The 11,467-nt window shown below is 47.3% G+C and overlaps 6 protein-coding genes across 6 annotated transcripts; all 6 read right to left on the reverse strand.

Annotated features, from left to right (window-relative positions):
- Nucleotides 1–912: 912 nt before the first annotated feature.
- DQ04_00591000 (helicase-like protein) lies at nt 913–3,687 on the reverse strand (the record flags this gene model as incomplete). Its single annotated transcript, XM_009309313.1, has 1 exon — nt 913–3,687. One exon carries the CDS (start codon nt 3,685–3,687, stop codon nt 913–915), a length of 2,775 nt encoding a protein of 924 aa, XP_009307588.1.
- A 295-nt stretch (nt 3,688–3,982) lies between these two features.
- DQ04_00591010 (hypothetical protein) lies at nt 3,983–5,230 on the reverse strand (the record flags this gene model as incomplete). Its single annotated transcript, XM_009309314.1, has 1 exon — nt 3,983–5,230. One exon carries the CDS (start codon nt 5,228–5,230, stop codon nt 3,983–3,985), a length of 1,248 nt encoding a protein of 415 aa, XP_009307589.1.
- A 316-nt stretch (nt 5,231–5,546) lies between these two features.
- On the reverse strand, nt 5,547–6,158 carry DQ04_00591020 (hypothetical protein; the record flags this gene model as incomplete). Its single annotated transcript, XM_009309315.1, has 1 exon — nt 5,547–6,158. One exon carries the CDS (start codon nt 6,156–6,158, stop codon nt 5,547–5,549), a length of 612 nt encoding a protein of 203 aa, XP_009307590.1.
- Nucleotides 6,159–6,376: 218 nt separating this feature from the next.
- Nucleotides 6,377–9,091, reverse strand: DQ04_00591030 (hypothetical protein; the record flags this gene model as incomplete). Its single annotated transcript, XM_009309316.1, has 1 exon — nt 6,377–9,091. One exon carries the CDS (start codon nt 9,089–9,091, stop codon nt 6,377–6,379), a length of 2,715 nt encoding a protein of 904 aa, XP_009307591.1.
- A 169-nt stretch (nt 9,092–9,260) lies between these two features.
- DQ04_00591040 (hypothetical protein) lies at nt 9,261–10,043 on the reverse strand (the record flags this gene model as incomplete). The annotated part of the gene is made up of 1 exon (XM_009309317.1): nt 9,261–10,043. One exon carries the CDS (start codon nt 10,041–10,043, stop codon nt 9,261–9,263), a length of 783 nt encoding a protein of 260 aa, XP_009307592.1.
- A 774-nt stretch (nt 10,044–10,817) lies between these two features.
- On the reverse strand, nt 10,818–11,327 carry DQ04_00591050 (hypothetical protein; the record flags this gene model as incomplete). Its single annotated transcript, XM_009309318.1, has 1 exon — nt 10,818–11,327. One exon carries the CDS (start codon nt 11,325–11,327, stop codon nt 10,818–10,820), a length of 510 nt encoding a protein of 169 aa, XP_009307593.1.
- Nucleotides 11,328–11,467: the final 140 nt, after the last annotated feature.

The raw sequence follows: 11,467 nt of genomic DNA on the forward strand, positions 1-11,467 counted from the left end.
GGGCTTTCACAAGCTGATGAGAGAAATCATCGTTCTGTCAATGACCTTCACTGTACCCACCAAAGTACAATTTTGCATTGGAAGCATTGACACGCGTCATCACAGCTTTAACGGCATTGAGGCGGTCCCTGTAGCCCTCATCGTCAACTATGTAACGGGGAATCAGTCCCACACTGTTTATGCGTTGGATGATAGTTTTCTATTCTTTATGTTGTTCTTCCCTGGGTTTATCGCGGTAATTCCACACGTACAGAGACTTCAGTTCACCCATACTTGAGCAATTCATTCGGACACTCACTGCAACGTTCTGCTTCGTCCACCCCTTACAGTTCACCTCGTTCGGGGACGACACCACAACCATTCCCCACGTATAAGAGGGATAACAAGCTTTAATATCCCAGTGGCCTCGGAAGGCTCTGCACGCCTCTTGCAAGAGCACATGCGCCAAAAAACCATTGGGTTCACTACGGAATTGTTTGGCTACTGTCAACAACTTCTTCACCTTGAGCTTTTGGTCGATCGGCACCTGTTCAAGTTTATCCTTGAATATAGTCAGTTCTTCATTGCGCTCCTTCCAGCGATGGTATGACTAGACGTTAATTAGATGGCTGTCCTTACATACCTCCAAGTAAGTTCGCCCTCACAATACCTCTTTTTTGAGTGTCGTGTTGAAAGCATAAAGGCGTTCCGCATTTATTCTACCCGTTGCTCCCTTGTGGATAAAAATGGGCATTCCTTTTCCGAGTTTTTTTTTCGTTCGCTATTTTTATTCTGCATTAAAGAAAGCATGAAAAAAAGCAAACCAAAAATGACATCACACGTAAAAAGCATCACAAAGAAGAATCCCTCCATAGAACCGTTGACATATCTACTAACTACAAAGCCATCGCATGGCGATTCCATAGGCCAAACTCACAATGTAATCTGCCCCAACTTGGACACATGTGCGTTGCTTCTCAAGTGCCTCTCCCACGCGCGCACAGAAATGTGCCGTCGACATACTCTACACATAACTCGTCCAGCTGTATGTGGTTCTTTTAATTCATCTCTCGATACATGACGAGGAGGAACACGTCCTTTCTTTAGGTTTTTTGGATCCTCCATTCGATCATGTTTCTCCGGGTATAAAGGGTAGTGCTTGTCCAGATATTCTTGAAATTGGTTTCTATGGCGAGCTTCATAAAGTTTCTTGAATTTATTGTATGATTCAGTGATAAATGTCACCTCTCCAGGAAACACCTTCCCCTTTAAATCACGTTGCTTGCGCCACTTGAGGCCATACTCGTTGCACAGCTCATCCAGGTCTTTTTGTTTTACCGAATCCAGACGTACGGTATCGTGCGCATCACATTGATTGACGTGCATCAAAGCCCCACTAAGGCGCTCAAACGGCGTGGCGTCTAAACCAATATAGCCACCCTTGTGGACATCAAGCGGGGGAACACTTCCATGCTCCGCAAGATAATTGCGAAGAGTATGCAGGCACTCCTTCCACGGGTAAGGACCTTGAATGCCGTAGGTCCTCCAGAGAGGAAGGGACTCCAAGTCTCGGATTTGGTAAACCTTAAGGTACGAGGGTTCGTTTTTCATGTATTGCTGATATCCTTTTCGTGCATACCGGTAAAACAGTGCCATGGAAATCGATTTTCTTCCTATGACCCATGCATCATTTGTCTTTGGGTACCGACCACACTCCAAAACGATGCGTTTCAACTCATTAAAAGCAGGTTTCCAAGGAATCCGTGCAGCTCGATGCAGTCGATCTGTTTTTTGGTTCGAGTACCGCACACCCCGTCGTATGGCAGGCAAAACAAAGCGTCGCAGTCGCTCAGAAGATAACTTGAGGGATCTAACACCAACAACCTCAATGTCGTACGATACCTTCTGAGGATCAATCAGGTACTCAAAAAGAATAGGATCTTCATCCATTAATGCGTCCGTAAAAGGAATCAACGTGGAAAACTTCTGAAGATTGACAGGGTGATTCTCAGGCAGTTTCTTGTCTATGGTGGCCGGCAAAAAGACGTACGATGCTGGCTTATTCTTCATCTTGTTGAGGGGCCGGCAAATACTCTGGACAATGTCACGGGAGCTGTACCGTGGCGAAGCAAAAAACACTGCATTTAGATCCGGAATTTCCACGCCTTCTTGAAACAAGCGAACGTTTAGTAAAACACAGCGCTTTGAAGTGGAAAAGATGCGCAGGATATTTGCTACAGCCGTGCTTCCCATCCTTGAATGGGCAAGCAGTACTGAGAACGGAATGACATCATCCGGGATTGTTTCTTTTAGTCGTGCCGTGAGCTCGGCAGCATGTTCAATATTTCTACAGTAGACAATCATTTTGTTAACAATCCGCATAGCTTCGTAAAAATACGGATTCATGTCATCCATGCTCTCACCTAAAATAATGCGCAGTGAAAAATTATTAACGTATCCAGCGTCAATTCCTTCCCGCAGGTAATATCGGTAAGCTATCCCACCAAATAGATGAGTGTTATCCATCTTTATAGGTGTATCATAGGCAGGCGTCGCCGTCAGAAACAGTCTCTTGCCTGAAATCGGCTGCATGAGAACACTATTAAAATTTGTCAAGGATGCATTTCCGCAGACCCGATGACACTCATCAAACACTGTAAGAGTAAATCCCTTCATTTTGGACACAATATGTGATGACTGGTACGTGCTGATGACAATCATTGCTGACGTTGACGTGTTAATGGTATTCTTAATTACCTCAGCATCGGTGGTCATCGTCACAACTCGCCCATCATCCAGTGACAAAGAAACCGCACAAGAACCAATGAGAAGGTATTTAGGTTTTCTTAGACCATAGCCGTACAATTTTCTCACTGTTTGTCGTAGAAGTGCAAGACCTGGTACAAGGTAAAGTATTATTGCATTTGTTTTGGTCGTTAGGTAATATTCAATGAGCTTAAAGGCAACAGGAGTCTTGCCACATCGGCACGCCATTTGGCAGATAGTAGCACCGCGCGTCTCTAGCTCATTTCGGCAACGCTCCAGAGCCTCTTTTTGGTAGGGACGAAGAACAGTCAGATCAAACACTTCTTCTTTCAACGCTCCTGGAATGTCAAGGTTGTACTGTAGCTCCTCATCGCTGATATCGAATTCTCCACTTTCCTCCTCTCCTTCCAATCTCATTGTATCATCTCTTGGTGGACGCACACACATAGATTCACGAAGCTTATCTAGTGTATCTACGTAATTCCCCAGTGTGTTTGGTCTCAGAGTGGCATCGGTCGAGATGCTGCTCATAGAGGTCGATGATCGACGACTCGGCTCAACAGTATGGCTGCCTTGACTCACACCGTAGGACGGCTCCACTTTCAGGAGAGCATTGACGTTGAGTACCGAGCACACACGCTGTGCGCCCTCCACCACTTCTCCTGCACTTCCTTTGATTAATTCACGCTGAGGTACTCGTCTATCCTTAAAGAGGAATAGCACTGCTTGCTCAAGGAGAAAGGCTTCTTTGATGCTCTCACACTCAAAAACAGCGAAATAGTACCACTCGGGAGTGAAGCATGTCGTGAAAGAAGCCATATCAAGTCTACGAGAGAGGTCTGCTGTGCAGCCCACCTTCACATAGCCTGAACCTGTGAGCCATGGATGCATGGCGATGTAGAAGCCGTATGCGCATCGTAACAACCTAGTCCGGTAAATCATTCGTCTCTTCCCTCACGGTCAAATAGGAGACATACACGCAAGGGAGGAGATACATTACCACCAGCACTCTTCTCTCCTCTCGTACTGAAAAATGAGATTCGAAATTCGTGTGCACAACAAATTCTCAAGCACAAAACGTTTCCAATACTCATTCTACCCAGTGTAAAACATGAAACATCAATTGGAACCATCTTGGTTGGGTGTATTCGTTGATCTCCAACACTCGTACCCTGTATCTCCCGTGCACCTCTTCTCCTTCTTTGCGTCTATCAAACGTGTAGGAAATCAACGTGATTTACATCCCGCCCACAGACGCAGTGCCGTCGTCATTACCGACAACATCCCCCGTAAACAGCACACGCGACGCGAGGATACTCCGCGACAGCGGTACCTCTGCGCTCGTTGAATCAAATGTATATGAAGTCAGCATTTCACACGCCTCCAACGCAAATTTAGCTTCAGCCAGGTAAATTGAACGAAGTGAAGAATCCAATTGGATTTTTTGGCAACACGTGACAAAATCGTCTATGAAGCGCTGCGATGTTGCCACACCACATTCTCTTTCCCACCGCAGCTTCACAAAAGCGAAAGCCAACACAGCAGCAGCGTCATCGCATTCATTGGCGCGGAGAAAACCTTCACAACGACGTATTATCTCACCTATCAGTAGAGTTATTTCCTTCCTTTTGAGCTTTAAAAGAGATTTTTGCTGAATTCGGTGTCGCACGTTTTCCTTAAGCGTGTGTAGGTCGCTTGGAGTTGACGCCAGCAACGCCTTTCGCATGACGTTCACTTTGAATCGTTCTTGTCCGATATCTTCAGCAAGCCGTGACAGCATTGACAAGAAAGCTGCAACCACCGCGAGATAGCAATAAAGCATAACGGCGATGGGAAGGCATTGTCCCTCACTCTCTTCTAAACAGTGTCTCACATCTTCCAGAGTTCTCACTTCACGGCAAGCGATTAGCCAAAGTGGAAGAAAGCCCTTCCACTCCATTTGTGCGGTGCCGACATCACATCTACCCTCAAGTAACAATAAGAATAAGCCTAACTTCCGATGAAGCGTCGTCAGCTCTGGGTCAAGCGATGCCCCTACCGTTGCAGTCTTCAGAATACTTCTCGCTCTACGAAATGCACCCTGAGCAGCATATGCAATGGCCAACTCTAACGAGGCCGATTGATACTCGACAGAGAACTCATTGCAATACAACTTCACCAAAGAAGTGGACAGCACAAACAACGGGGTAAGGGTGATGAAATCGGTGATGGAAATACCCCCTGGATCTCGAGCCCGCTGTACTTCAGCGGCAAGAAGGTCAAGTTTCGCATCCGGACTAATCGAGACATCAGAAGCAACGCGTTCACACCAAAATGAAAGTCTTCTCTCTTTTTCCAAAAGTTTCACAGACACATTGCAACATTCAGGTTGGCCACCTACCGTTGGTGCGACGCCGCGGTCCAGCACCACTTGAAGTGAGTCTAGAACCGTCTTTCGGCGTACCAGTGAGTCTAAAATGGAGTGGCGTTCCTCATTGTTCAGCATCCGTCTCGCTAAACACCTGAAGACGCACGAAAATACAGAGAGGAAAAGAAAAAAAGAAGAAAGGGGAAAAAAGGAACAAATCCCATAAAACTCGCGGTAACACACACAGACGAAGTAAATATCAGGGGTGATAAAAGAAAGGGCCACCCTCTCAACAAACCCGCAGCCACCCCTCTCATAAAAAAAAGAGAGGGGTGGAGTATGGGTTGGTGTTGAGCTGCCGCTTTCCCTTTTTTGTTATCTTGCTCCTCTGTTTTTTTTTTTTTACTACCTTCACAGTACCTAACGTTAGCCTTTATTACCTAGAAACCTTTTATTATGCAGATTCCGCAGCAGTCTGTTGTTGTTGTCCTTCAGGGGATTCCTGAGGTTCCTCCGATTGGGAATTTAGGTGCTCCTCATCCACGTCACCGTTGCTCTCCTTTGCACGCGGTGCATGTCCTACACGGCATTGAGCGCCATACTGGCAAGGTCGTTTCCCATCGTCTTCGTGAAGAAAACGACAGGCATCGGCGAACTTACAGTTTCCTTGGAGGAAAAAACAGCAAATTGTTTGCCTCTCCCATTGGCGTTGTGTTTCCAAGGAGCCACCAACAAAGGGTTTCTTTCGACGGGCACGAAGCCCAAACCCGCCTCGGCCGCGATCGCCACCCATACCCACGTTGTAGGCACCACGCCCATAACCGCCACCTCCGCGGCCACCGGTGTAGAGAGCCCTTCCACGGCTCACCTGTCCTGGAACAGGGCCTTGAAAGCCTTGCAAGAGTGCTGGATTGTAGGCTCCTTGTGAATACTGTGGGTAGTATCCACCCTGTGAGTAATGGGCAGACGCAGGGTACTGCTGAGCCGGATAGCCCGGCTGGCTATAAGCATTGTAGCTGCCGTACCCACGGTTCTGCACAATTTGTGGTTGACCAAATGGTTGCATGGTCTCCCCTTGAAACAATGAAAAAAGGATAAGCGCTTCGTGTAGAGGACACAAAAAAAAAAAAAAATGGGAGAAATAGAAATATTATAAAGGAGGGAGGCTTAACATGCATACAATTCAACAACAACAATATTTTGTTTATCACAGAACATGAACACTGTAGAGAAATGGAGCGCCAAGCCTCTTGCAGTCACTCTCTTTTTTGTTGTTGTTGTCTCTCATGACCTTCTCACAATGATGTTGGAAGCACAGTTCACACTGAGGTGTGGTAAACCGCAAATCGAACAGCTCGGTGCATCCTGGAGTCCACTGTCGCACCGTGGGCACAGCAAAACATCTGTAGGGAGATTCTGATGGCGACAGTGAGAGCAGACCCACGGCAAAAAACGCGCCCTGCACTCATGCTTACTCTGTGCACGCGCCTCGCCACATGAAGTACAGCAATTGGACCAACTGTAATTCCATTGGCCGCATACATGAGTATCTGAAGATGTCATCGAATCAACCACTTCTCGATGGCATCTCCAGACAAAGACGTCATCATTCATAATGTCAGCCCGTGGTGCTTGACAAGAGGAACAATGAAAACCAATTTGTGGTGAGCTGAATTTGCAATTGTTACACACAAAAGGGCAAAGTTCATTGTAACACAGAAAGGCATGACAAAACGTGCAGTGTCCTTTAAATGGTAAATTTGCAAAAGTGTATTTGCTGCCACATCGATGACAATGTCGTTGAAGAAATGGGGATCGAACAACATTGCGATCTCTTGGATGAATATTACTACAGTTCTGGCATGCAATACAACGCAGAGGTGTTGAATGTAAAGAGAAGTATAGAGTCTTGTGTTGGGTAGATATTCCGCCACACAAATCGCATCTATAAGCGCCAACAGAGTGGTCACGAGAGCAAGTCTCACAGCCGGTGCGACACGAGTGGTTTCGCCTGCCACATCCGCACACCCATGGCTCCATCGGGGTGACGATGCACCCCACCCGGCGTCTGCCAAGGCACCGCTGGCACTTTGACCAGGTCCATTGGTTGTACTCTTCGCACGAATCACATCGCCACAGCATCGGTTTCTTATCCTCGTTCGCCGCATAACAAACTGGACAGCAGACGTCACGCTGGCTGTACAGATTCCCGCAGAATGAGCATTGCCTCTTTGCTTTTTGTTGGCGGGCAGCATTCTCGCACTTGGCGCAGTCACCAAGAAGAGTTAGGACATCACTGCAATCTCTGCACAACCGAACACCACTTCGATTGGCCTCACTTGTCCTCGGGTTTTCTGAACCGCAAGCACACACACTGTCGACACCCGTACTGGCATGCTCTGCCCCGCACGTTACACACGTCCAAGAAACGTTGTGTCTGCGCAGACAAGTCAAGCATCGCTTTGCTGAAGCCGGAAGTTCCGTTCCACACCCGCACCGCCACCAAAAATCAGACTTCTTCACGACATTAAAGTCCTCCAATAAACGACGTATCGCGGGGTTATCCTCAAGTCGCACGCCGCTTAAACGCAGAGAGGGAAAATAGTCCTCTTGTAAGTCCTTTATAAAGCGCTGCACAACAGGAGACGCATCCTCACCATAAAACCTCCATATTTCACTCAAGACCCCAAGGAGACTATCCGTGACCCACAAGAAACTAATGCTTGGATGCTCTCTCAGAAAGCGATAAAAGTTACATACGGCAGTAGACATCTCTGTAAGGGACAAGAAACGGATAGTGTTTATTAAAAAGCGAACAACTTGTGAGAATGCAGCCTTGTCTAGCACAATTGGATGTCCAAGTGATGCGCAAACGTGATACGCCTCAATAAGTCGTGCATAATCCAAACAGTGTGGTGTCAATGTGAGGGCAGCTTTGAGGAGGAGAATCCAAATGGAATGCAAGCTACTCCAAACACTACCGTAGAGCCGAATTGAGATGGATGCCATGCCAGTTATAGTTAACCAGACATCGGAGGCATCCTCCCTAATCATGCCTACATCTACCAAGCTGCCAATACATCGGACAAGGTATGACAGCGGAAGTTTAGTTTCCAAGGCAGGTATTGCCCTGAGAAGTTTAAAGTGCAGCCTAGAAAGAGCCTCCCCTTGACACTGTCGCATGTAAATACGGCTCACCTTATTCAGAATAGGTGTCCAACGAATCGATAAATAATCAAAGGAGGGGCCGATCTTGTCCATAATACTGGTCAGAATGGTGTCCATTTCGTGGAAGTGGAATAATGAAAAGAAACAATCATTAGCCAAAAGGCCATTCAGACAGGCTGAAAAAAACTCCTCCCCGACTCCTTCTCTGTCATACTTTTCTAGCTCCCGCGAGACTATCCGAGAAAGTAGCGATGGAGTCGCAGTTTTGGAGAGTATTAGTTGAAGAATATGACATGGGATGGGATGTTTAAAGTTGTTCAGCTCGGCTACCACAGTCAGATCATAACCATCAGTGTTCACTTTGATTGTAGATAGTGGGGAGTCCAATATTGACACCACCAACCGCATGCACGCAAAATCCTCAGTACAGCAAGGCGATGAAGACGATAACAGGGAAGTCTTGAACAAATCCAAAGCAAGTCGCATACAGTGGCACCTCATGACAGAAGTACCGCCAAAGAGACATGTCTCTACTGAGTGCATAGATGTATCTGTGGTATGCAGCGCCAACAGCAGCAAGGGCCACATAATCTCCGCTGACGAAGGGGACAATGCGCACGCCTGGAGTGCAAAAACAGTGAAAGGGTAAAAACTGTGTGACAGCCTTAAGAGGGACACATCACGAGTTCTAAAGAACTGTTTCGCTCCTTCCAGCAGCTCTCGTTCGAAGATAAGACACTCCTCTGGTGCCACCAATGACCTCGGTGAGAGTCTTTCCACCGCTTTACGCCGCAACAGTGGTCTCTTTGCGACACCGCACCATCGCCGCATTCAGCCTTTTTTTTTTCGAAATGTTCGAACACCACATCATGGACAAGAACCAAGAAGTCGGGAAAACAAATACCCTGGCTTTGCAAGGTACAGCGAAGCTAGAGAAGCCAAACCAAATGAGCTGTACAAAAAGGCATCAAAACGCAAACAAAAAAAAAATGAACTGCTTCTACGTGAAAAGTCTATCGTTATTCTCATTTAGCCGTTCCATGATGGCTTGCGCCTCGGCAGTGTTGTAGTCTGTTGAGAGCACCTCGACCATGTAGGAATCCAATGCACTGGAGCTCCTCTCCTCGCCGTACTCCTCCACACGCAGTCTACCACGCGCACCTGAGCCGATGTATTCTAAAAGACGAAAAAGCGACGGAAAGACACCTGCAATGACAGCAGCACGACGTTCAGAAACAGATGATATCTCGAGGAGCATATCAAGGTAAAGGGCGTGAAAGTCCGTGGGATCACACTTCCGTCTGCTCTCTGTGCGAACAAGTGGGTCACTCTCCATCTGCTGTTTGCTCGTCTTGAATCCGTGCGCGGCAATAATCTCGGCTGCACGCTCCAATGACGGGGCAAAGTCCACGCCGATGAGAAACGATGTAAAGGAGTCGTTAGCGCACATCTGCGCGAGCCCTTCCCAAAATCGCGACTGCCTAGAGCCGGTTAGCTGGCCATGCATTACCACGTAAATAGGGCAACCGGTGGCGTGATGCATCGTCTCAAAGTATTCGCCGGCACAGTTGTGGCGTAGCAGAAGTTGAAAATCACTGCAGGTAATAATAAGTAATATCAAACGAGGCTCACCGTCTTTCGTCACAAGGGCAGTGTTCGGAACAGCATTGTGGCCCCCGCGGACACTAATACTCGCGCCGTCACTCCGAAGCACATGTACGGCACGTGTGACCGCCTCAAGCAGGCCTTCGCATGCAACGTCAGCCACCACTACGACGCTCATAATTGCCTGGAGTTACATGTAGACGAGCCAGGCAAACAAAAAAAAAAACGCTCTCCCAGCCACAAGTCTCCGAACGTGAAGAAGCTTCGCAAAGGCAAAACAATAAAACGCACCTCGTACTCATGCGATAAAAAAGCCCCGGGAGGGTAGACAAGACGCAAGAAAAAAAAAAGGCCCAAGATAAATTAGACAGGCACAACCCCTTCCCTCGCTCTTTCTCTCTCTCTCTCTCTTTTCCTCCGTCGCAGGTACGTGCACAGAGCCACACAAAGTAACAATAACGAGGAGACATCTTTGCAGCGAACAGCTCATGCGCACCGTTACCCACCCAGTAACATTACCACATGGACACAACAGAAGCGGTGCCCACAACCGGGCAGTGAGAAAAAACTACCCACGGCGATTATCCGGGCGCTAGTTCTCTTAAAGCCGCGCAGCCCCCGTGCAGTTGCGGCTTTGAGCATACCTTTTATATATATATATATATATATTTTTTTTTTTTNGGGGGGGGGTCCCTCGCGCCTTTGCACCACAAGAGAGGTCAAATGTGAGGGGTGAACAATACTAGTGCACTCGTCGAGATATATATATATATATAATGCAGGCCAGGGGTGCACGCATACCATCAACCATAACAGAGCCGATCTTAATATGAACCGAGTCAAATAATACACATCACAGCAAACGACCGCATATTTCCTTAACTCCATAATAGCAGAGAAACAGAAGAGAACATGAACACACAGGCTTCTCAAGGCTGCTCTCTACTACAAATCAAATATTGTTGTTGTCGTGTAACAGTCTTACTGCCTCTTTTGCACATGATTCCGTAAGTCCAGTGAAGGCGTTCGTCACTATGGCGTGACGGGCAAAAAACTCACGATTCGGGGCAGTTGCCGGTAAATTAATGTCATCTAGCGCCACAAAGTTCACTACATTGTACCGTTCCTTGTTGGCATCTACCCATGATAATATCTCCACAGAACGCGGCTTGTCTGGAAAAAAAGGGGTACAGGAAATAAACGTTGGCATGTGGTGCTTGACGAGCTGTGTCGCCACCTCGCTCCTTCCAAACTCGGTCATACGCCATGAGGAGCTCAGGACTATTTTGGCTCCTGTCTCTGTGAGAATATGCCGCAGGAGGTCCATCTGCTTCGCTGCAAACAACTTCCCACAGAGCGGTGAAACGACACCATCGCAGTCAAGGAATACAATCTTGGTACCGGCGCCCGGAACTTTGTTCACCACCTCCCCGTCGTTTGCTTTCTTGTCCCTTTTAATCATCTCTTTACAAAAAGAAATTACACGGGGAAAAAAAAGAGCGAATGGAAGAGAGAAAGAGTACCGTTAAAGGCTTTACAGCATGCAGACCCACTGAAGAGCGCATCACTGAGTCGTTTTTTTTTTTTATGACACAAATTGAC

Source organism: Trypanosoma grayi (genome assembly GCF_000691245.1).
Source record: "Trypanosoma grayi strain ANR4 Tgr_59_V1, whole genome shotgun sequence".
Taxonomy (NCBI): Eukaryota; Euglenozoa; class Kinetoplastea; order Trypanosomatida; family Trypanosomatidae; genus Trypanosoma; species Trypanosoma grayi.